The 24,369-nt window shown below is 53.2% G+C and overlaps 1 protein-coding gene and 1 long non-coding RNA gene across 4 annotated transcripts in view; one reads left to right on the forward strand and one right to left on the reverse strand.

The window, feature by feature from the left end:
- Positions 1 to 14,645, forward strand: part of LOC116657861 — a 44,058-nt gene extending 29,413 nt beyond the window's left edge. Inside the window, exon 3 of the long non-coding RNA XR_004313013.1 lies at positions 14,584 to 14,645. This is a non-coding gene — a long non-coding RNA (uncharacterized LOC116657861). The remainder of the gene's footprint in view (positions 1 to 14,583) is intronic.
- On the reverse strand, positions 10,669 to 21,474 carry LOC116657860 (piezo-type mechanosensitive ion channel component 2-like). 3 transcript variants are annotated; one of them, XR_004313012.1, is made up of 4 exons: positions 21,163 to 21,474; positions 13,765 to 13,938; positions 13,236 to 13,368; positions 10,669 to 12,369 (listed from the first exon to the last, which is right to left on the reverse strand). XR_004313012.1 is itself a non-coding variant. In XM_032461442.1 (4 exons), the coding sequence occupies exons 1-4, from the start codon at positions 21,335 to 21,337 to the stop codon at positions 11,217 to 11,219; spliced, it is 621 nt and encodes a 206-aa protein (XP_032317333.1). In that variant the 5' UTR covers positions 21,338 to 21,474; the 3' UTR covers positions 10,669 to 11,216. The 3 variants fall into 3 exon arrangements, 2 of the variants coding, with proteins under 2 accessions (XP_032317333.1, XP_032317332.1); XM_032461442.1 differs by lacking the exon at positions 13,236 to 13,368 and having other exon boundaries at positions 10,669 to 11,386; positions 12,268 to 12,369; XM_032461441.1 differs by lacking the exon at positions 13,236 to 13,368 and having other exon boundaries at positions 10,669 to 11,798; positions 12,268 to 12,369.
- Positions 21,475 to 24,369: the final 2,895 nt, after the last annotated feature.

A 24,369-nucleotide genomic window follows, 5' to 3' on the forward strand; every position in this document is an offset into this window, starting at 1 on the left:
GACTCTGGAAGAGGTGCCCCGCCACTGGGTCTGGGTGAGCTGGGAGGGCTGGCTTCCTGCTGAGATGGTCCCGCCCCGTCCTAGCCCTGCGCATTCTGGTGGAGGGGCCTCGAACGAGATCCTTAACCCCTCCATCACCCTCGTAACCAGCCATTGGCATTGGGGGTGTGCGGGCTGGGCCTGGCACATAGTGGGGCCTCGGTGAGCACCTGCTGTTGGAATTATGGGATTATTGGTTCCATCTTGGGGTGAACACCTGCCTGTCTTTCCCAAGCCCAAGGATTCAGGCATATTCACCCTCCTCGCTTATGACTTTTCAAGGGGGAGAAGCCCTTTGAGGGGACCAGGGCCCCTTCAAGCCCCTTAACACTCCCTCTTTCCTCTGTGGGAATGAAGACTCCCCCGGAGGCTGAGAAGAGCTGGAGCCACAGGTTCCCACGTCGAAGCGCCCCCTCCTACTCGCTGCGGGAACCCCGCAGGACGGGCGGCCAAGCGCCCGGGGAAAGTTGAATGGCATCTGACTGAGGGCTGAGTTTTACTCTGCTCTGGTGTCTCTGAACCGCATCTGCCCACTTTCACCCGAGTGAGTGTGTCACAGGTCTGTTCCGATTCAGTGATGTGGCTCCTCTCCTGGAGTTTTTTCTGTTGTGGGTGTGGCGGGGCAGCCACACCTACCAGGTTCATCAGAACTCTCTGCTCCGGCCTCACCTTCAGCCTCACGAGCTGCCAGTCCTCAGCTCCTGAATCACACCAAAGAAAGACAAAATAGACACCCGCTGGAAACCCATGTCTGTTTCTGACATACATTTTGGGGTCCATGTTTGTCGCATCCCAGCTGGGGTGTCCGTGTGTGTAAGGCGGGCATGGTGATGAGGCTCTGGAGATTAGGATCCACCTGAAGCACATGTAACACCGTGGGCCTTGACTGGGGTCGCAGGCACACTGCAGACATAACGTCACATCACCTGATCTTGGTTGCGGAAGCTGGGAAAAGCAGGTCCAGCTAGAGAGCAAAGCCTTTCAGATTTGCGTTGGCTCCTGAGTGCTCCTTGTCAGGGGCCAGGGCTTAGCTCCAGTGAATGCCTCACTTAGGAAAGGTTGGACACCCGACAGACCACATATTTCTCTCTCTCTGGGTCTGGTCAGTGTGTTCCAAAGCTTAAGCTACGATGGAAAACAGGCTTGGAAAACTGCACATCCCTCTGCCTCCCAACATCTCAGCCTGACAAGTTGGCCCTTCAGCAAATATCCCGTCGTCCAAGCCACGTGGACACCTCTGTAACGTGCCCCTGCCCCATTCACCAGTGTGGATAAAAGACTCGCTGTGCTTCCTATATGCACCCATGACCTCATCTTTCTTACACAGTCCACTTGTTGTCAGTGGACCCAGTCATCAGGCAGAACTGTTTGACGCCAGTGTTTCCTAGTCGATCATCTGCTGAGCCCAATCACCACACAAACCCCACGTTGCTGTCGACAGCACCTCCATGTTGGCACTGGGGGAACCCCTCTTTCCCACGTCATGCCCCAAGCCACCTCCATCCTGCCGCCTCCTCCCGAGAGCTGACCCGGAGCTACTGGTCCACGCGTCGTGGGCAAGCGGCAGGGAGACGGCCCCAGAGCCGGCAGCTTCTGGCCTTGTTGGGCCCAGACCCGCCTTTCCTTCTTTAAAGGTCACATGGTCTCATTAGAGGCATCGCTAACTGTATATGCTCGTTGTCCAAAAGCCTTAAATAATAAAAATCAGACCAAATGAGACTAATCAAGGGAGATGGAAAATCAATGTCATATTTGTTCCAAGTAATTTCCTTTTCAAAGAGGAAAGGCTCCTAGGAGTGGGTTGTGAGTTTAAGAGATGTTTAGAGTTGCATCCAGACATCAGAACATCACAGTCACCCCCAAGTGGAATGTCATTGGACAAGCTTTCTCCTCGACCCCAGAAAAGTCAGCGCTTTTTGATATAAACAGGTGACAGCCTTTCTTGCGCCTGCTTTAAGTTGTTCTGGCTTTGCCAGAAAAAACAACAAAAAATCAAAAACACTGAAGAATGTGACCCCTTTAGACAAGTGCAAGAAGTAAGTTAAGATACGGGATTCTCTTCCCTCGCTTCAGCATGTTCTGAGCAATCGCTTTTGCCTCAAACGCACTCTTTAAGGGAAAGCCCTAAAAAGGCGGCGGCAGAGACGTACAAACACAGGCGCAGCAGAGAAGATGAAGACACGTCTTCAAATCATTCGTCCTTCTGCCCAAAATGCCGCCAAGATGCTGGCTGACATCCCTGTTCTCCACTCGGTTTTGCGAACTTCCTTGACAAGGGGGCTAATTTATACTGAGAGGACTAGTCTGCTTTGACACAAAAGGACTAGTTGACGCGTTTCCTCATGATGCCACTGCTTTTCCCAGCAGTCAACGGGGAGCCCCCTTGGCAGGGAAGACGTCCTCAGAGCCACACTTTGATCACCACTAAGCAAGCGCCAAGCACCCACGGGGCACGCCTCCGAAGCGGCTGTTGTTCTTTTTATAATTAGAACACCCCCCCCCCCAGTGGAATCCAAATAAACTCCTCCCCTCGTTCTGCAGAGTCTGGCCCGCGGCGTGCAGATCTGGTCGTGCCTTTGGAAACACATGTGTCCACCAGTGCGGAAAGCGTCCATGCCAAGAACATCCTCCTTGAGGTCTACTCAGTCCACCGCAGGCATCTCCTGTGTCTACATCAGCGCTCGTGTCCAATTCTAAGAAAAGTTACCTGGAAAGCTGCCTTGGACTTTGGCCGATCGTCTGTTCTTTCTGCCTGACTTCCTCCTTCCGGCTCTTCCTCCTCGCTGTTGGTCTCAAAGAAGCTGTGGCTGCCATCCTGGGTCCCTTGGAAACATGTCCACAAAAAGAGCCTGGAACGCACGCCTTCCCGCCCCTCCACCCACAGTCCTCACCGCCAGCCCAGCCCCACCTGTGACATGCCGGTGTCTCAATGACCTGGTGGGCATGTTGTCTTCTGTGCGAGGTTTCCTCCCTTCTGGCATGTTCTACAACAGAAGGGAACATTGTCAAAACAGGTCCACCTTGTTTGGGTTTAGATTATGTATTGGTATTGACAGCTCCCGTCAGATGCCTGTGGACTTCCGTTTCCCCTGCTATCAATCTACCTTGTTAGCCAAGGAATTTCCAACCCCTAGTCTTCCTCAGCTGCAGACAGAGTCTCTAGGCACGCATCATTCACCGTCCGCCTGCATGCAGCCCCTGGCAGTTGGAGGGGACCCTGTGACCCCCGTCCCACACTACTGGCTTCTTGTGTCTAACAGTCCTGATGAGGTAGCAGGCATGAGCCATCCTCCTGCCTCCTCGCAACATCCTTGTGGTCTAAATGACAGGCATTTCCTAGCCGACGGGCCTCCTTTAGGGAGCCGTGGAGCTGAAGAGGGCCACCTGCCACCAACACTTGGTCTTTCGATGGGCTGTGCGCCAGGCAGCTATTCACAGTTCCAACTTACTGGAAGGATGCTTCACCCAAGGCTGCCACCATTTTTTCTCCTCTTCATTTTCTGTGGTACCGAGATCATCTAAATAAAGATGAAACCCAAATCTGTCAGCCACTCCCACCCTGGACCATGCGGTGGTCATTCCAGAAAGGGGCAGGACTGACATTTCTACTAAAGAAACTGGAGTCAGCTCATTGAGTATCTGTTAACTCCCCTACCACCCCTCTTACAGAATTATTCATTTGGACAAATCAATTAGCGCAAATAAAATCTGGAAAGGAATGTAGAAACAACTTAAGAGAGTATGTGTTTTCCAGTGTGTGCGAGTCTGCCTGGCACGCTGGCTGACAAGCGCCCCTTTTCTCTGCTTCAAGGAGATCTCCAGGGAGGCCTGGCCAGGCAGTGCTTCGGGAGACCAGCTCTAACGGGTTCAGGGACTTGAAAGTGCTAAAATGGAATATCTCTTCTTAAAAGCACCATAATTCAGCCTTGCCACTGATTCAGACAGCGTGTCCCCCAATTAGGAAGGCTAAACCGTAGACCACACTCTGCATATAAATTGCCAGATTTAAACGGACCATCTTAGTGCTCGGTAGCCAAGGAGTGGCATTATTGTCTTCAGCTTGTTCAACCGAAGGAAAGAGAAAATCCAGTCCAATTTAAAAGTAACAATGTTTGAAAGATATTTTATTTATTTCGTGACCAACAAAAAATGAAACGCCTTTCGTCTTTAGCTACCTGGCCCTGGGGGAAATTGTGTTTCCTGGAGGAAAAAAACAAATCTCAAAACTAAAAAGAAGAAAATGCTATTTAAGTAATCCACAGATTTCCAGAGAGCCAGGGCTCCGTCAGAAAGGACACTTCTGGGCCAGGAGTTTCTGGTTTTTGCAAATGAGGAGGGGTCCACTCTGGGACTTCAGTTTGGGTTCAGAATTTCACCTCAAAGCACAATTCTAAATCTAAACTCTTAAGACTCATCAGATAAGAAAGGCACCTCCACTGCACCCAAGTTCCGAAGAGAGAGACCTGTTCTCTTGTTGGCTTTGGTGGGGGTGCTGGTGGCAGAGGGATTGCTTTAATGTCCCTGTTCCAGGACCTGGGGCAGGTCACCTGGGGGGTAGGGCCCAGTGGCCTCTTCCTCTTGGGCTAGCAGCTCGCTAACTGCCGGGTCGGCTGGACTCCTGCAGGCTTGTCACTGAGCAGGAATTTTCTTTTGCTTTGCTTTGATTTTCTCCACCGTGGCAGTCGAAGACAGAGAAAGCCATTTGCTCCTCCACCAGTCAAAACACCTTGGCCATTTTGTTGGTTTTCATGCTGGCCTCTTCCCCTAAACTCGAGGCAAAGGAAGAGATGCCCCAATGTCCCTCCCATGTTCCCCTTAGTTAGATGGGACCCCTGATGGGAGGAGCTGCAGGCCTGACCTGCCCTCTGCTCCAGAAGACAGGGCGGCATCACGAGCGGGGTTTGCTAACCCCCGCCAGCAGGGCAGCTGAGGGTCTGGGGTTCGGGGTGTCAGTGGGCTCAGATAGTTTGGAATCCAGACTCGAGCAGGTAACAAAACAGAGCTCCACCAACTTCCTCGTGTACCTGTCATGATCTCTCTAATACTATTTAATTTTTAAAGTTGATTAAAGTCAGTTCACTTTTAAAACTTAGCCTAGATGGGGGGTATAGCTCAGTGGTAGAGCGCCTGCTTAGCATGCATGAGGTCCTGGGTTCAATCCCCAGCACCTCATTAACAAAAAAAAAAAAAAAAAAAAGGAAAACTTAGCCTCATCCTAAGCAATAATATCCTTGAAGTCACTCGCGAGGTGGTGTAGGTATTCCTCCCCCTCAAAGCGCATTCAGCTAAGTAACATGAACTTTAAGCAAAAAATAAATATATGTATGACTATCTAAAACCTCCCTTGGGGTGCGTGCATTGTAGAGCATTGGAAGATGAAGCACAGTCCTGGCTGAGCAGAGGAGCAGGTGGACCCTCTGAGCAAGAGACAGCTTGAACTAAGGCTCAGACCAAAGAAGCAAGTGGCCTTTTGGGGAAACAGTAAGTTTAGCCAAGACAGAAAGTCTGAGCCGACAAGAGCTCAAAGCATCACCTCTTCATCTGAGGATTACATTAGGTGGTGGAGCATCCCAGGGAGAAATATTCCCATCACACTCAAGAGCCCTGCCTTTGTTTTTGGAGTTGGTGAATCAGTCTGCAGTTTCTGCCACCTCCATCCACTGCCTGACCCACGTTGACAGCTCATTAGCGCACCACACTCCGAACAATGGAACATCGCCAGTCTTAGGTGCTTACCCTTGGTGAAATTCAAAAAAAAAAGAAGAAGAAGAAGAAGAAAAGAAAAGAGAACAAAAGAAAAAGGAGGACGTCTCTATTAAAGAAAGAAATATGTGACAAGATGGCAGGTCCTTTGGAAGGGCCATGCTTCCCGGGTGAAGAGAGACAAGCCAGCAAAGCTGCTCCGTGCTGATCCGGTTTCCCATCTTCCTCGCTGCGCCCCAGCGCCTTGCCGGGGACAGCACTGGCAGCCCGGCATGTCAGAAATCGTCTTACAGGGAACCTCTCTGCACCAAGATTCGAGGTGAATTGTGTCAGTCATTCATATAGCAAGACAGGTCAAGTCTCCTGCTCCAGAAGAGTCCCCTTCTCATTTCTCCCCATAGACCATAAAGCCCCAGAGCGTAAGGACCAAGTTGAGCTCAACAGATGGACAGAGCACTCAGCAAACCGTGGGAACTTCGAATGGGGACGAATACTTGCAGCTGGCCTGCATACTGGCTGTGCTTGGTGGGGTCACGGGGTGAGAGGCTGGGGCGTTGCAGGGGACATTTTGCCCAGACACTTTGTCTGAGTTCTGGAATGCTGCTCTGCACTCTGGAAATGGATGGTGGGTGTAACCCCTTGGAGTTGAGTCTGTCCCTTCCCTTTGGCACGGGTGTTTCTCCCAGCAATGAAGGCGGACAGACCCAGGGCTGGTAGATGAGCAGTTTTGTATCAGAGGAGGAATCTGTCACCAGAAGAGGCTGTCAGACAAGCTGGTCAGGCAGACAAGTCAACAGGGACAGAAGCCTAAGGATGGGATAGGCGGGGGCTGCCCAGAGATGTTCCCCAAGTCCTGGACCTATGCAGGGTGGGCTGCGTTTGCACTGACGGTAGCCAACCTGCCCATTGACTCTGAGCTGAACTTGGTCCCTCATGGCCATGGGGTTCCTGCCACTCACCCAAAGGTTGGCAGAGAGAGAGGACCGACTCCCAGACTTGGGAGGAAGTGGCGTGAGTTGGAGGGGGTGAATCAGCCCTGCTCTGGTCTGGCCTGAGCCTCAGCTCTTCCTCAGCCAAGGGGAGGGGTGAGATGAGGTGGTGTGAGCTTTCTGTGACTGCTAAAAGGCCATGACCCTTCGACTAAAGGTACCTTCATGTCCATTCGAGCTCCTGAAATCTGACGTTTTTATCCCAGGCTTCCTGGTACCTGGATGCCAAGGCTTTGGTGGCCTCCAGGTCAACTACCATGTAAAGGTGGTAATAACTCAGGAAGACCCATTGCTGGATCAGCAGAAAGGTGAAACATGCGGCATCCCACAGGACCCCTGCTTCCTTTTCCCGGGGCTCATCTTCAGGGATGGCTGCATGGAAGACAGGAGAAACCAGGAGTCTTGTGGCCAGTGCCTGGGTGTGGCCAGCCCTTGGGATGGGAAGAGCCAGGTCTTGTTTGGGCAAACCCTGCCCCGCTGCCTGTTGGGCAACTCTTTGCTCCCCTTCCTGCTCACATGGTGATTTTTAGGGGAACCGGGAGATGAGCCCCCCCATCTCCCCCAGCCCCTCCCTAGAGCCTCAGCTCCCCTTCCCCATCCCTTGCGGTGACTCAAGCAGAAAGACGCACGAGGTGAGCAGAGGGGGTGCAGACAGGTAATCGTGGGGCTTGAGAACCTCCCTTGTCAGCCTCTCTGGGACGTTCAGAAACCTGCTCCCCGCGGCCCCGGCACTGAGCCCCGGAGCCCCGGGCTGGCTTGTGGAAGATGAGATATGTGTCCACACGAATGTTCTTCACAAACTGGGAGACGGAATGGGAGCCTAGCCCAGGGTGTCACTCAGAGGCAAGAGTTAAAATAAACACATTCCTCCTTTTCCTTCATTCATAAAAGGAAGCCAGTTACAGCTCCAATTGGGCAGAACCCGGGCCTCCTCCCTCTCTAAACAGGCCCAAAGCCTGGGAGTCAGTAGCGTGGCTGGAGTTCCGCAAACTCGGTGGAGTGCTGTTGGCAGAGACTGGGACCATCCCCAGGGCCCAGAGGCCGCGGACTGGAGGGCGCCGCTGCCCTGGACTTGACACTGGGTCTCAGGGCAGGGCCTCCAGCGTCTCGTTTTCTCTGTGCTTTTCATGTGGTTCCAGGATTCTCCCCAGGAGAGCAGGTGTCTCCTAACTTCTACTGGGGCTGTCCTCCATGTCCCTTCAAAGAGCATCTGGCAAAATGGTCAACTGCAGCTCATGAACTTGGTCTGGATCCTAAGTCCAAATAATAATAATAATAATAATAATTTTCTGAAAACAGCTGCCATGGACAATTCAGGAATAGCTGGGGGCATTAGAACTATTAGAACACAGGCTGGTATTGGACAAAGTGGGGAATTGGTTTTCTCAGGGAGAGCTGATAAAAATGTCCTTGTGTAGGAAAATGCCTTAGTGTTTGCACCTTTTCCTCCAGTGATTTCACAAAAATACACACCCACCCTCAAATATAGACACAGCACAGATGAAAAAATAAACTGCCGGTCCGGGCTGAGGGTGTGGGTGACCACTGGACTCCCGTTGCAGCTCTTCTGTGCGTCTGATCTTCTTTTCCTAGTGACCCATGCGGGCTCTGCACCAGCAGGGCCGAGCCAGTGAACGTGCTGGGGGACCCACCCAGCTGACCCCCTGGCTGTGCAGTACGTGCTGGGACCATGGACGTGCCAGCAGCTGGAGACGAGTGACATCTCTAGGTACTGGCACATCGCCGACCTGCAGCGGAGAGGCGGGGAAAACTCAGGGCATACTGGGGCTGCAACGCCCCCCACCTCGGCCTGGCTGACCAGTGCCGTCTTCCATTGGTCTCCGAGGTTGTAACTCGAGCAGAGCAGCACTTGGCTGTCTAGCCAAAGAGGTCCAGTCATGCTCCTCCCCCAAGAACAGAAGGAGGGGTTAACCCAGAGGCCGAGCAGAATCTTCCCTGTCCATAGGAACTGAGGACAAGAAACTGAGCGGCCATGAGCCACGGTGTGGCCCCGAGGGGGGCCCTGCCGTTCCCTCCTCTCGTTCTTGGTGTTCTCATCTGCAAAGTCACCACGTCATCTCTGGAGACTCCTTCCTGCTCTCACGGTCTGATTTTTATAAAGAAAGGCTTACTGGCCATTAGGAGGATGAAGTCCTAAGACGTATGGCCCTAAAGGACCCAGTGGTCTCCTGCCCACTGAGACACAATAAGATAAATTGGAGATGCGAATGTCGCCATTACCGTAAAAGCTAGTTTATTTGACAGGCAACCACTCAGAAGTTTTCAGGCCAACGAGGACCAATATTCTGAACAATGACCCGAGGCTTGGAGACCTCCAAAGAATGACTCCATTATGCTGAGTGCAAATAATGTGTAGCTGAGTTGGAAGTTGTGCATGGACCAATCAGACAAAGAAGCAGTGCAGGAGTCTGGAGACGGGGGCCCTAGACTAGCTGGTGGTGCTGGGCTGGCCTCTTCTGGCACAGCTCTGTCTGCACCTCTCATGTGGAAATCTTACATCTTACCAACCCAGGGGGCGGGGGGGATGCACCAGACACACTCTCTCGAGCCCCCTTCCGGTTTCAGACCCACGACTTCTATAGCCTTCCAACTGCTGTATTAATCTTGGTTCCACATTATTCAAATGCGACCCCACCTTGAAATGTGCATGCCTACCAGGTTCCGGGGTGGTGAACAGCCCTGCTGGGGGCGCCGTCTCCAGGTTGTTAGCTTGGTCAGAAAGCACATTTTCTATCGCACTTCTTCCCTCTCTTGATTTCTTTTAGGTTCGGGGCTCGCCAACATCAAAGGCGACTCCCCGAAGCACAGGCTGCTTCATGCGTGACCCACGGGGGGTCGTTTTACATCTTTCCACCTTTGGCAAACACATCTTTGGAAAAGGCCTTTTAAGATGACTGTTGGTTTTGGCAGCACCTTTTGAAGAGTATTAAGACAGTCAGGCTAGGAAAACAAAGAGCAGCCTTGAAAGAAGGGCTATCCCGTACCGGCAGGAGTGTCCTCAAGGCAACCACCAGGCGGTCCCATGGCGGCAGAATGGCCATCATGGGCTGTAGGAGGCGGCGGCTTCTCTGCAGCACGAAGCATCCTAAGGTTGCCAGGTGCCTGACACCTAGGACGCTGGTCCGTGTCGTTCCCGCAAGAAACACCAGACAGAGCACAGATCAGAAATGATACCAAGAAACAATGACTTCTGCCATGTCCAGAGAGGAGCTAGAAGGTGGACGGAGTGAGTGAAAGCAAAGATGTTGTACTTGCCAGACATGAAGTTACCTCCCACAGGTTATCTTAAAATAGAAGGACATGGAACACAGATTTGGGGAGAGAGATGCATTGAGACCCTCATAGACTCATGACCCATGAGATGAAAACCTCACCAGCCAGGGACTTGAGCAAAGTCAAGTTTATCCAGGTACACCTGCATTCATTAACCCCCTCCCCCAACCTTTGAAGCATGTAATTCTTTGAAGTTTGACAAATGCACACAGTCCTGTAACCACCACTGCAATCAAGATATAGAATATGTCCCTCATCCTCGAAATTCCCCAGACCCCGGTAGCCCATCCCCTGCCCCACCTCCAGGCGGCCAGTGATCTGTTTTCTGTCCCTAGAGCTTTGCCTTCGCCAGAATATCACGTGCGTGGAACCAGGCACTGTGTCACCTCTTGTGTGTGGCACAGTGCCGTCAAGAGTTACCCATGTCATCATGCATGTCAGTGATGCATTCCTTTTCGCTGCTGGCTGATATTCCACTGTACAGAGTCACATTCCTTGGGGAAACTATTTGGCAGTTTCCTAAAACACTAGAGGTGCGTTTATCCCATGACCCAGCAATCCCACTCTTAGATACTTACCCAGAAAAAAGGAAACAGATGGTCACAAAAACCCTGTGCAAAAATGTTCACGGAAGCTTTATCCTTATTAACCCCAGGCTGGGAGCAACTCAGATGTTCACCTACTCACGGATGATCACAATGTGGAATATTCATACAGGGGGAACGCTACTTGGCAATAAAAAGGAACAATGTACTGAAACATGCTACAAGGTGAATGGATCTCAGAAGCACCACGATGAGTAAAGGAAGCCAGACTCCAAAAAGTGCATTGCCTACAATTCTATTTAGATGAAGTTCTAGAGTAGGTAAAACGAACCTGTGATGCAGAACTCAGATTGGTGGGTGCCTGGGGAAAGATCTGACTAGGCAGAGGAAGGAGGGACGTTTCTGAGATGATGGAAGGCTTCAGTGTCTTGGCTCCACACCCCAGCACTGACTGCACAGTGTAACTAACTAAGATCCGGACGCTTCACTGTATGTCAATTACATATCAATTTTAATTTTTTAATTAAGGAAAGAAAACCATAGTGATTTCTTCTCCCAAGGGAAGAATTCTTTTGTCCACGAGGCTGGGAGGGAGTGGAGATGCCCCCCCCACCTCCAATGGTGTCCAGGACCACGATCTCTGTTCCTACTGGCAGAAGATGAAGTTGGGGACAGGGCTGAGCTGGGCGAGGTCATCTGGCCGGAGGTCTCGGCTGACCTCCACATTGTCCCTGGCCTTTATCCTCACAGGCGCTGTGTTCTCATCCACAGACAGTTGCCACTGCAGGGAGGCCACCAGGAGAAGCAGGAAGTCAACTGTGAAGACACAAGGAAGGGGTCGTGGTCCTCAGCAGTGGCGTCACCACCGGCGGTTGGATGCGTCCACACCACAACTGCAGGTGGAGCCCCTGGGGCACCTGGTTCATCCTCCAGTAACACATGGAAGCTTCCTTGTCTCCATCACCTTGGCGGGGCACTTGGTGTGAGTTTCCAGGAGTCCCTAGGCAACCTCAAATGTCACAAAGCCTGCTGTGCCTCCTGGGACCCCCTCACACCACTCACAGTGCGAATTCAAGCCACGGGCAGTAAGAAAGCTGCTGTCCTGTGTGGACCTGGCCCTGCAGACCTGGGTGGAACCCCAGATTCCAAGGTGGGGGAGGGGCACGCAGTTCGAGTCTACCAGCATTTGATGAACAGCCAGACGAGTGAATGAGAACGTGGGTTTTGCCTGGGACAGAAGGACCAACCGGAAAAGAACACAAGAGTAGTCACTTTGGGGTGAGGAACTAATAACCCACAAAGCCCAGATTTTGGAAGGCCTTGCTTTGGGATGACACTTGGAAATCTTATTCGCAAACCAGCCATCCACTTTGTATTTAGTATCAGAATCACTGGGTTTTAAATCATCCGTTGAAAGCCCTCCCCCACCCCCAGCGCCATCAGAATCATGCTTATAAGTTAAAATTCTCTCCGATGCAAGCATTTTTTAATTAGATGGAGAACTTGGAACCCGGTTACTATATTTCTTCACTGAGGACTGTCTGGGTGACTACAAGAAGATGAAATGGAGGAATGTTGGAAAGGAGATTGGCATAGAAGGAAGACGTAAGTGGTGCTTGGCCCGTCCCAGGCTCTGAGTCGCCTGCCCAACCTGACGTCCCCCCGTGAAGAGGCGCTTGGACTTGCCCGGCACTCACAGAGTAACAAATCGGCATCCGGCTTCTTGGCCAAGTCTGGGAGATACAACCATTTAATGAGATTTGAATGTATTTCTGTACTTGTGGTTCTCCGTGGGTAATCTGTAAAGGAAGGAACAATTTTCTTTTTGTCTTCATTATTTTGCTAAAGATCATTGAGTCTGTTCTATTAATGCTTCTTTCAAATTATATGAATGACTAAGATGTCAGAGATGATTTCAGGGTCAAGAGAAGGACTGTTTTTTAAGTTGAGAGGGGGCTGGGAAGGGCTTCAAACCCCTGATGTCCGACCTGCCTGGGGACCCTGATCGGGTCTGCCTCGGGGTGTGGGGGTCCTTCACAGAGACACCCGCCTACCTGTGCTCTGTCCACAGGGGGCTGACCTGGGTGGACCCCCCACTTTGGAGCAGGGGGGAGGGGCTGGGTGAGGCTGTGGGGTGAGTGAGAGGGGCCTGGGGGATGGGCTAACATCCTCAGCCTCAACCTGGGAGAAAAAGAGGGGGTGGGAAGACAAGAGCAGAGACACATGACTGTGCAAAGAGGGGAGGGTAAGGAGGGAGGAGCTGAGGGGGAAATAAGAGAGTGAAAAGGAAAGGAGGATGGAGAGTGAGAGCAAGAGGAAGAGACGTGAAGAAGAGAAGAGACGAGTGCTGGGAAGAAGAGAGGAGGAGAGGGCTGGAGAGAAAGAAGAAGGAAAGAGAGAGGGGAGGGGCGGGGCTGGGAGAGACAGGGAGCCAGAGGAACTCAGCAGAGAAGACAGGATGAGGACGGCGGGGACACTCTTAGGGAAGGTCACAAGTGAACACCACCTGTGATGAGCTCGGAAAATGGTACCCAGGAAGTGGACAGAGGTTGTCCACTTGACTTGGGGCAAGGTTTTTGACTCTTTACTGGGTTGGGACAAGACGATCCAAGGAAAGGACTTCCCAGGTCCAAGTCTGCGGACCGAGTCCTCTGGGGGCCGTTACCCTCAGCCAGGAGGTGGCAGGCAGCACACGGCCCCGTGCCCTTGGGCAGCCCATGCGTCTCTCCTTTCGGCCTCAGCTTCCTCATCTGTGCAGTAGGGGTGCTGGTACCCACTGACTTTCCCTCCCAGGATGGCTGTGGGGAAAAGAGGTGGGAAGTGTTTGGGCAGCGGAACGTATACTCAGGTGGAGGCTGCATCCTTCTCCTGTTTCTTGCTCTTTCCCTTTTAATTTGCTTTTCAGGGCAGAGTGAGACGACCCCTCCTCTCTAGGCAAGTCTGGGTTAGCTCGGGGGCTGTGACCCTGTTCTCGGCCTGTGTCAACAGTGGTTATCACCCCTAGAACAAGACGCCCCAGGGGTCGGGCCAAATCATTTCCTCGGCCTGGAATTCCTCAGGGCAGCAATCCTCTCCAAGAAGGACCCCTAGCTCCTCCACCCAAGTACACCCTACGCGTCCAGAGCAAAGTCAGCGTTTGCCAAAACTCGGCGTTTCCCCCGCTTGAAGGATCCAGTGGTGGGCAGGTGGATTACCTCTGCAGAGAGCAGGGGGCAGCCTGAGATGCAGAAGGTGCTGGAAGATCACCAGGCTGACGAGGGCACCACAGTAGCAGGGCCAGACCTCAGCAATGGCTTTTCTCCGCCGCACACTCAGCAGATTAACCAGCCAGAGGACGTGGACGAGGAAGTAGAAATCCATGTGCTGCCCTACGGCGTGGAAAGCGGCCATGAGGCACAGCAGAAAGTCCGAGTGAGAGGCACAGAGGGACCCCCGCCAACATCAGGCAAGCGCCCCGGGCAGGAAGGGCCGGCCCGCTCCCTGGGGCAGAAGGTGCTTGGGGTTTGGGGACAGTGGGGAGTTGGGTTCCTTCATTCGTTTTGGGTTTCTGGCTTTTACAAAGCCCCCCCAGGGCCTGGAAATTCACTACGACCATTTGATATGTTAGCAAATTGGATTAAAGCCCCAATTTGCTAAAGACCGTCCAGAGAGGAAAAAAAGGAGACGCTGTCGACCACGAGGAGATAAGGAGGCCGTGAGATACTCTGCCATGAGCATTGGCTCCACGGGGCTCTCAACCGGACAGAGATTTAAAAAGAAGGGAAGGCAGAGGGCGGGGTCCGTGATGCAGACCCGGCGGTGGCGGGCAGAGCAGGGTGTTCCCGCCGGCCAGCGACGGGGCAGCCTGAGCGCAGATGGGAGGACAGCCGCGGGGACGGAGACGCCGGCAGCTCCCGGGCAGCTTGGGAGTGTCTCTCTGTTTTGAAACATCAAGCACTTTTCTTGACTTTTTTAAAATAAGAACTATATCTCAGGGAAATCACGTAGTTGATGAGGGACTGTTTCTCTTTCAGTGAATAAACAAGGAGGACTTGATAGAAGTAGTGCCACCATTTAAAGTGAAACCATGGGGACACAATCGGCCAGATCCAGGCGAGGAACGCGCCCACAGCCCTGATCAGCTCCCTTCAACCAACACACGGCAGGGACAGAGAGAGACTCTGCAGACTAAGAGCTCAAAAGACTCATCAGCCAAGGAACCAACCACAAGGCGTGGAACTTACTTGGATCCTGCACTGAATGGATTTTCAAATCATGAGCCAATCAGGAAAACCTGGACAGAGGCTGGAGGTTTGATTTTGAGGAACAGGTTCGGTTTTGAAGTGTGAAGAATGGTCTTGTTTTTGTTTTTTTGAAGAGTTCGTGTCTTTGAGAGATAAACACAGAAGTACTCGTGAAGTATGGCAACTCGTTCAAAATAATCCCTGGGCGGAGGAGAGGGGGAGGGAAGAGATAGAAAAGATGGGCCGTGAGCTGGTAATTGCTGAAGACGGTGAGGGGTCCCTGGGGGCTTATCTGTTGCCTCTACTTTTGTGTATGTTTGGTAGTTCCCTTGTTAAAAAAACAAAATCAGGAATCTGTAAACAGGAGCAAATGCAGGGACGTCACCTCGAGCCTAAACCTGTAAAATCCAAAGTTGATGAAATATTGCACAGCACTGGGCAGCCAGATGCACTCAGGTGATGGTGTCCGAGGTCATACTGGCAAGGGGCTCCGGCAGCCCGTCCTGAAGCCGGTGAGATCTCTGGTGCTGGCTCCCTGTCTCCTCCAAAGGCACGAGGGCCAGGACGGCCAGCTGGCTCTGCCAAGCACGGCAAACCGAGTCGACGCTGCCTGGGGCAGAAGCCCCGTTAACCGCAGCTGCCCACAAGGCACACTGCTGACATTTCACCTCCTACCCTCCACCCTCGTTTCTCCAGTACAATCACGGTTTGGGGTGGGCAGAAGCGCTTACCACCCGCGAGAGCGCGCGGGTGTCAGTGCCAGCTCTTCCGGAGAGGAGGGCCTGCTTCAAGGCCCCGGCTGGTAGGAGGACCAGAACACATGCCCCCGGGTTCTCAAGCATTTCCCCCGTGTCTTCCTATCAGAGATGCTCTCCGCAGATACCCGGGGTGGGGGGTGATTTTCCCATCGACATGGCGATGCCTCGTGACGAGCTGGGCATAAGAAGCCCGTCATAGCGGCTCACGTGCTTTCCTCGACTGCATCACGTCGCCAAGCAATGCGCACGCCACACCCCCTTCCAAGCATGGCTTCCCTTCCCCCTGCGGCTCTCAGCGATGCTGTGGGTTCCTGCTGAGCCCTGCCTTGCGGCCTGGAGCACGAGAGCATGAGGCTCTTCCCCGCGGGGCTGCTCCCTCCTCTTCTCCTCCTCCTCCTTTCAGTGTGATCGCTGTGCTGGGGACCCTCTCCTGCACCCAGGAGGACTTGAAGGACGGAGAGAGAACCACCCAGATTTGAGGATGGGATTTATAGGAGGGTGTCTGTTGATGAGCGACGAGGGGACAATGCAGCGTAAGCCTAGCTGTTGGTTATAAACATGCTGTGTTTTCCCTGTTGATTATGTGGCACTGAAGTGAAAAGGACTCCCTTGTTAGATCATCCTTAGCCGTCAGTGTGCCCTGTGGCTTCAACTCGGGGCTCTTGCAAGAGACTAACTAATTATCTGAGATGAAGAGAGAGGTCTGTGGGGCGCCCCAGACGTGCCCGCGCCGTCCCTGTCCCTGTGCAGACGTGGCTGGGCTGTTCGTGGCCTTTCATGAGCCTCATAGAGATTCTCTGTTCTGCCTGGCCTCTGGCCAGGCTGCAGGGAGACCCCCTGCGTCCTCTCCGCAAAGGAGGAGATGGAGAGTAAATAGGACTTCTGTCTGAGGCTTTGGATAGCCGGCTCGTCTGTTTCCAGAAGCTTTGGGGGGCAAGGTCTGGAGCTGAGTGGTAACCAACGGAGGCTGACTTCTTAAAATAAAATGTTTGATAATGAAGGCCCCACTCCCCGCACTCCCAGGAAGTGAATCACCGGGTGGTGGGGGAGAGGGGGCTGCCGGTGATGACTCAGAAGACAGCAGAGCGTTTGGCTCCCCCCGGAGCATGGCGGAGCCTTGTTGCTGATCTTCTTGGGGAACTTGTTAAAAAGAGATGGAATCTGCACTCCCCAGCCTTGCTAACAGCACGCATCCAACACGATTTGTTCTCCCTTGATGAGTGAGGCCAGCCCCTCCTGCCTTCCGGGGTGCAGCCGACAGATCACGGGGCTCCTCGCCTGCTGGTCTTGGTCTGAGGACAGACACTAGAGCTACGCCAACACTGTCTGCCTCTTTCTGTGCAGCCGATGGGTGACCCGAGCCCTCTGGGTCCCAGGCCTCCTCTGAGAAGTGCCCCTCTCGGAGGACCAGTGTGAGAATTCAGAGCGCAAACGCACGGTCATCTCGGGAGGGCGCCGGGGAACAGGGCTCTGGGCACACAAGTATGAACAGCTCCCTACTCTGAGCCTCCCGGTGTCCCCCACTGGGGGTGCTGGGCTGGCACGTTGCTCCCCCCTGCTTAGACGGTGACTGCTGAAGTCCTCTTTGTTTCAGCCCGAGGCCCAGGCGCTCAGCCAGCTGGAGTGAGGGTGGCATGTGTGTCCTGCTCCCCTCGCCGGACCTGCTGTTACCACCCAGGCTCCTGCCCTTTGGGGTGGGGCCTCCTCTACTTCAAGCTCCTCAGGGGTGACCTGGCAAGATGAGATATTCCAGCCCAGGGGAGCCCCTGAGACGGGAGCCCATTCCGGCCCTGCCGTTCCTTCTCTGTGTGACCTTGGACAAGTGATTCTGCCTCTCTGAGCCTCAGTGTCTTCCTCTAAAAACATAGGGCCGCCACCCCTAAGTACTGAGGTTGAGCCTAAAGAGATAGGATCGCCAGAGAATTCCGTGCGAAGTCCCAGCACTTCGGAAGAGGTTCCAGAAGGGGAGCAAGTACTCTCGCCATCGCACAGCCAAGGCGCTCCCAGACTTCGATTTTGGCTGAGTTGTTTAATTTTCACTTCTGCTAACAGCCTGCCTTTAATGTCACCTCTGTCCTTACTCATTCCTGGCTTTCGGAGCTGCCACGGGAACCTTTCTAGGCAAAACAGTAAAAGAGAGTGAGAAGTCGCAGCCAGGTCCATCTTGGTAATATATAACTTGGCCACCAAAGCAGTTACTTAATGTAACGTTCCCTGGGACGGGAAGGGGACTCTGAGCTTATGGAGTGGGTGCCCAGGGCGTGCCAGGCCGCCTGGCATCTCGTCCGTCTCGTCCCATACTCCCCGGGGCGCGGATCCCGGAGGCTGGAGCTGCTCTGACATCCCCGTCTGTCTGCACCCACAGATCCCGAGCCTTCACTTCACCCCTTCCTTCAGACAAGGCAGCACTCTGCCGTCACATTTCCTTCACGCTCCGAGCCACTCTGCGGGGTCCGCGGGCTGCAGGGAGGCAAGCCTGGCCGGGGGTGGGGCGCATTCCATTTCCTGGCCACACCTGGGGGGGCAGGTGGAAATGACCCAGGGGTACTGGGTGGTGTGCCTGCCCCATCTGTGGACCCCAGAAGGGCCTGGGCTGCAGAGTCACCTAGGAAGGACCTCTGGCCAGGAAGGACCTCCCAGGCAGGCCCTTGTGCCTCAGTTTCTCCATCTGTAAAAGACCAGGTAGACCAGACAGCCCTTCTGGCACCTTCGTCCTTCTTTGCAAGTTCTCAAGGCTGACTGCTGGTCTTCCTCCCCAAATGAAAACAGGAGGGACAGCTCTGTTAACCATGGGGCCAGCTTTGCAAACTCCCTTCCGGCTCTGTCACAGCCGTGGGGCTCCTTGGGCCTCAGGCCAGCCGGGCAGCCTGGAGCTGCAGACAGGTGGCAGGGCTCCGGCTCTCCTGGACCCAGACGTCCTGTCCCCCAGGCAGCTATGCTCCTCACTTTGCCTCTTGCATACACTGTCAACAGGCCAGGCACGGGGTGCGCAGAAGGAAGGCTGACCTGGGGTCCGAGGCCCAGGACTCCGCTCACCCTGACTCTTCCGTTCCCAGCCTTCTCCACAACTCCTCCCCTCACCTCCAGTCCCAGGTCTCTGCTTACTTGCGTGTGTCTGTCTGTCCCTTTGGAATCTCGTCTCCCACCTGGTCTCCCCAGCACGCTGCCTGGCACAAGGCGGGCCCTCCATCAAAGTTTGTTGAATGAATAGATGGACCGAGTGTGGATCTTAGATGAGTCTTACACACCCCTCCCACCTGGGCCTTAACTCTCCCATCTTTGAAATGGCAGAGATCTCAGCTTTTCCCGGATTACTGCATTTTGATGGTTCGTTCAACGCCTCTCCTTAGAGAAGACCCCAGGAAGGCAGGTGCTGGGAATATCAGGACCTGGCCCCTGCCTTTGCCAGGGGACCTCCCATCTGGCCGGGGAGAAGCTCCAGGTGGGAACAGAGCTCACTTCTGTGCAGTTAGAAGAGCAGGCAAAGGGCACGACCCACTTCAGTTGGAACATCACCTTGCAGACCACCATCACACATGCCTAAACTGTGGAAACGCGAGATGCAGCGGGACGTAATTTGGAATAGGGCAGGGACACCACCCAGAGGATGTAAAACACGAAATTCATCACAGAAACCTACCAGGAAAGCGCTGAGGTCTGTGGGCGCCTTGGCTTTGCTCTTATTCCCTGCCCATGATTAGAACATCTCAAACTAGGGGAAATGGGAGTTAAAAACACACCCACTGGACCTTCAATAAGAGGTCAACACTGTGCAGAAGAAAGAAGAGGGCACCTGATAGCCATGGTCCCCTGGAGGCCCTGACCTTCTCAGGGTGAGCCAGTGGCCACGGGGCTGTGAGCTTGACCACTTGTGTTTCCTGACAGCACCACAGGGACCCTCGAGCCCCATCAACCATTTCTAGAAACTTCAGAAAGCCAGCGGTCAGCTTATCGACTGCCGAGCCCCAATCACTCGTTTCCTCCTCTGAGGGGAAGAGAAAAGGCTTTGACCGGATGCCCCTGGTGATTCCGTGGGGTCTGGTTTTGTTGTTGAAAACAACGGGAAGAAGTCTGTCTTTCAGAGGAAGCTCGAACAAAGCGGAGAGAACTAGGAAGACGTTGATGGCTTTTTCCCTGAAGAATGCTGTTTTCTGATAATCCTGAGTGCCGGGAGCAAGGCCCCCTCCATTCCCACGCTGACTTTCCCCTCCTCTCTGCTCCCGGAGTTATCTGTGTCACCCTCTGTCACCACCTGCTTCTCCCCATATTCCAAACGCCTGTTAATACTCCTGTTTCCGGAGGGGAGGGTAGAGCTCAGTGGTAGAGCATGTGCTTAGCATGCAGGAGGTCCTGGGTTCAATCCCCAGTACTTCCATTAAATAAACAAACAAACAAACTGAATTACCCCCCACCAAAAAAAGAGAATAGGAAAAAAAAAAAAAGAATAAAAAGGAAAAAATTCCTGTTTCCTCCTCTAGACCATGGTTGGCAAACTGTTTCTATAAAAGAGCCACACGGTGGTCTCTGGCACATGCTCGGCTCTTACAGCAGGAAGGTACCCACAGGCTGCATGCAGACGGTGTGGCTTTAGCCTTTTTGAGGGCGGTTGGATTTGGCCCTGGGTCCATGGGTGGCTGACCCAGCTCTAGACCCTGAGTTCCTTGCGGGGGGAGACGCTGATTATTTCTCTCCATCTCTTCAAGGCTCAGCACCTGGCCCGGCACATAAAAGGCGCCCACTAAATGCTCAATGGTGGAGCATAAATGAGTGAAAACAAACTAACTGCCCAAGAGGAGGTTAGGTTTAGCCACCGCCCAGGAGAGGTCTTTCTCCATTTGCTGCTCTTCATCATTGAGAAGAGTGTCGCTTGGTAACAAGGAGGCTGGCACACGCTGAGCGCTGAGATGCTAGCTGTCGTGCTCAGTGCCCTCTGTTTCTTACTTCTGTCCGCAGGCTGACCCACAGACATGCAGCCCCCCACCCCAAGCAGCTGGCTCCCCACGTAAGCAGAGCAGACTCCAGGAACCTCAGCCACTTGCGACGGGGGCACTGCCCTTTCACTGAGAGTGGGATGGCAGCCAGCTGCTACCAGAATTTGCAGGTCCAGCCGATGTGAACTGGCTCCCAGGCACGGGAACAAAAACACAGCAGCTTGGGCAAGAGCAGGCAGGTGGACGGCAGGGCAGTGACGTCCTGGCCATCGGGTCTGGGACGCTGGACCTACCCCACCCCTCAAAACAAAATGTGAAGACAGCGAGCTGAGCTGGGCTGAATCGGGGAATCTGGTGAGCAGTCTTGGTGGGTTTTTTTGTTTTGTTTTGTTTTTTAACGGAGCAACTGTTTGCCTGGATGCCCAGGATTCTTGGCAGCCCCAGAGAGGAACCCCGGACAGCATCATGCAGGAAGGATGACATCTTGGGGAAAGCGACATCTCCAACCTGTCGGTGCCTCCCTCCCCAGCTCTCCAGCCTCCTCGCTCTCCGTTCCTAACTGCTGGCTTCGTCGGCGAAGTTCTGAGCTGCCTCCTTTCCCCCGCTGAGTCTGGGTCGTGGGCTGAATACCCAAAGCAGAGCACTCGGAGGCATTTAAACGCAGGGGACGGAGTACCAACCTGCTAGTCTGTAGGTGAAACAGGTCCACGCCACACAGAAACGCCGGCGGGGACAGACTCGAGGACTTGGCCGTTCGGAGCAAGTGCTGTATGACCCGTACTGTGGGGAGTCACATGTCTGCTTTCTCGGGGCACAGCCGACTCCAGGAATTGATTTGGGGGGGGGGGGATGCATTTCCCATCCCTCTTTAGTTCTCACTTCTTCTGAAGTTTCCAAAGTGTAACCTTAAGCCTGAAAGAGAGAGACAGAGAGCGCCTACTCTGTTTATAAAAATATTCCTTTCCCATTGGATCTATTTAAATAGCAAGCTCTATAATAAATTTTTAACAGTTTACTCATTGACTGTATTGACCGAATTAAGGCATGCACATAGTTAAAAAATAATCCAAAGGGCACAGAAGGGTCTACAGAGAGAAGGAAGTCTCCTTCCCACCTCAGTCTCCCTCCCCCGAGGCAAGGACCATTAGGTTTTTCTGCATTCTTCCAAAGGTGCGCTTTGCGTGTGTAAGCACGCGTGTGAGTACCTTTTCCCTGAACACATGGCAGCGCGCTCTATACACAGCGTTCCGCCCCTGCTTTCTCCCCTTGGCCGTCTGTCCTGAAGCTGATTCCGGATCAGTACACATGGAGCGGCTGCTTCCTCTTTGAGGGCAGCAAAGCCTCGGAGCATCCTGCGGCTGAGACACACCGCCACGTGTCTGGTCAGTACCCTTGGGACGGACATTCATGCTCTGCTGGAATTTTCAAAAGGATGAGATCAACACCTGAATGCTCGGGAACAGAGCAGGGCACCTGAGAGAGGGGTGGCTCGGCTGGTGCACCCAACACGGGGCGCTCTCTCCCTCTTGGGAGAAGCACACCTTGCGGAGGAATTTTAAAGAGAAGAGCTCACACGTGCACGTTGACTTCCCCCCTGTTGCTGGGGGAGACAGATCACAGGGCGCTTATGTTGGGAGCAGAGCGGGGGCTGCTGTGCGTGTTGCATTACCATGGCAACCCCATCCCCAAACGCCATCAGCTGCCTCTGAATACCTTCGCCCCTTCACACCATACCAGTTGACCCAGGGGGGCCCAGGCAGCCTCAGAAGAGAGCGTTTCTCCCCAGGTTTTCTCCTCCCTCTGCAGGGGCATCTGTGAGGTATTTACACATAATTCCAGGGGTGGGGAGCAGGAGGCACCCTTCCCTGTTCCTTTAGAGCTTTCAGATCCCACCTTGGATACGAACAAAGCTGAGTAAAAACCAAAAACAAACTGCACAATGTTGACAAAAAAGAGCATTTGACAATCCCTGGGGGAGAAAGAGGAATCACGCTGAGGTGTTTTGTGAACTTTTTCAGGAAACGTGTTAGAAGTGTCGCAGACTTTGATCTGAAAAACAGATTTGGGCCTTGAGAAGGCCACTCCCTCCTGCCTAATCTGACTCAGTAAGAAAGTGAGTCACTTTGGCGACTTACCACCTGTTAAAATAAGAATTCTGCGAAATCGTCTAACATATTAGTGACTCAGTCTAAAAATTAGGAAACCTTTCAAAGCCAAGTTTCACGGCCAAAGTCTTAATTTAGTTAGAGAACAGAATGGTAAAAGCGAAAATAAAACAAACCCGTAGGCCTACAGAGCATCCAGCGAGCAGACTGTGCTGCCCAAGGGCAGCTCCCAGACTCTCATCAGAGGCGTAACAGTTTCTGCCCTGGAGGCACCTGGTAGGAGAGAAGAGGTCCCTGCCCCTGCAGAGATGCAGGCACGGTGTCTAACGTTCCCTCCCCCAGTGACAAGAGAAGAGCTACAAACGGATGACTCAGCACATGGAAAGCAGACCTGATTCCCATCCCCTGCACTGAGCCATCTCTGAGCCCATTAGCAGAATCTCCAAATGCCACCCCAGGGACAGCAATACCTGTCAGATGTGGCTTTCCATTTAATGGGGATATTATGCAGCCTGGTGGTCTTCAGAAAGTCTTCATTAAAGTAATGAAGTTGAAGGAGGCATGCCAGCAGGAAGGCAGCAGGCGGCCGCGTGCCAGCAAACAGCCCCTCCGCGTCAGAGCTCCAGGCCCACGTGGCGGACCCTGGAGCCGGGCAGAGGGGAGAGAGCCTTGAAGGGCAAGAGGCAGGCCCTGCCCTGGTCCTACCTGACAGAGATGCCTTTGTTGAGAGGCCCAGAAGCCCTTTCTCTCTCTCTTTTTTAGAAAAAAATTTTATTGAAGCATAGTTGATTTTAAGCATTGTGCTAGTTTCAGGTGTAAAGTAATGCAGCTACAATATGCGTGTGTGCTTTTCCATATTCTTTTCCACTGTGGTTTATTATCAGATGCTGAGCGTAGTTCCCTGGGCTGTACACGAGGACCTTGTTTTTATCTATTTTATATACGGGAGTGTGTATCTGCTAATCCCAAACTCTTAATTTACCCCTCCCCCACCTCCTTCCCCTCGTGGTAACCATAAATTTGTTTTCTATGCCTGAGTCTATTTCCATTTCGTAAATAAGTTAATTTGTGTCATCTTTTATTTATTTCATTTTTTTAGTTGAAGTACCATCAGTTACAATGTGTCAGTTTCTGGTGTGCAGCACAGTGTCCCAGTCATGCATATACATACACGTTGTGTCATAGTTTGCAGTCCACATGTAAGTGACTTCACATGGTGTTTGTCCTCCTCTGTCTGACTGACCCCGCTTAGTGTGATGATCTCTAGGTCCATCCATGCTGCTGCGAATGGCATCCTTGCACTCTCCTTTATGTCACAGCCCTGTCTCTTGATGAACAAGTGGCATCTGACTGTGAGGGGCCCGGCGGGGCTTTGACGTTGGCTGAATGTCTCAAGACCGTTGACATCATACATAACTCTATGTAGAAAACCAGTGATTGTGCAGCTCTAGGTCTGGGAAGAAGCGACAAGGGAAAGCAACTCCTGGATCACAACAGACTAGTAAGACAGGGAGCCAGAGGGTTCGGCTTCTCAACAGGGCCTGATCCAAAAAGTAACACATCGAGTGGCCTGTCAACAGAATTTCTGCCTGATCTAGGCATGAGCCTTCCCAGTGCCGTGGGACAGAACTGGGCAGGAAATGCCTGCCAAACCTCAGTCGAGTTTATGACCGAGAGGAGGCGCTGGGGACAAGCAACGTCACCGGCCCTCTCGGTAAACAAAGGATGTTGTGGCCAGCGAGCCTTCAGCCACGCGGCCGCCCTCCCCGCCCCCACCCTGAC

The sequence above is a fragment of the Camelus ferus genome, chromosome 19 (genome assembly GCF_009834535.1).
Source record: "Camelus ferus isolate YT-003-E chromosome 19, BCGSAC_Cfer_1.0, whole genome shotgun sequence".
NCBI classification, from domain to species: domain Eukaryota; kingdom Metazoa; phylum Chordata; class Mammalia; order Artiodactyla; family Camelidae; genus Camelus; species Camelus ferus.

Bases quoted from the DNA above. Each gene is read 5' to 3' on its own strand.
- LOC116657860 (XM_032461442.1), bottom strand. From the start codon at position 21,337: ATGCATCCCCCCCCCCCCAAATCAATTCCTGGAGTCGGCTGTGCCCCG. The intron at 13,939-21,162 runs GTTGGTACTCCG...TCCACGCCGTAG, and splicing joins TTTCACCTACAGACTAGCAG to GGCAGCACATGGATTTCTAC. The intron at 11,387-12,267 runs GTGAGTGCCGGG...GTGTCTTCACAG, and splicing joins GGATGCCGATTTGTTACTCT to TTGACTTCCTGCTTCTCCTG.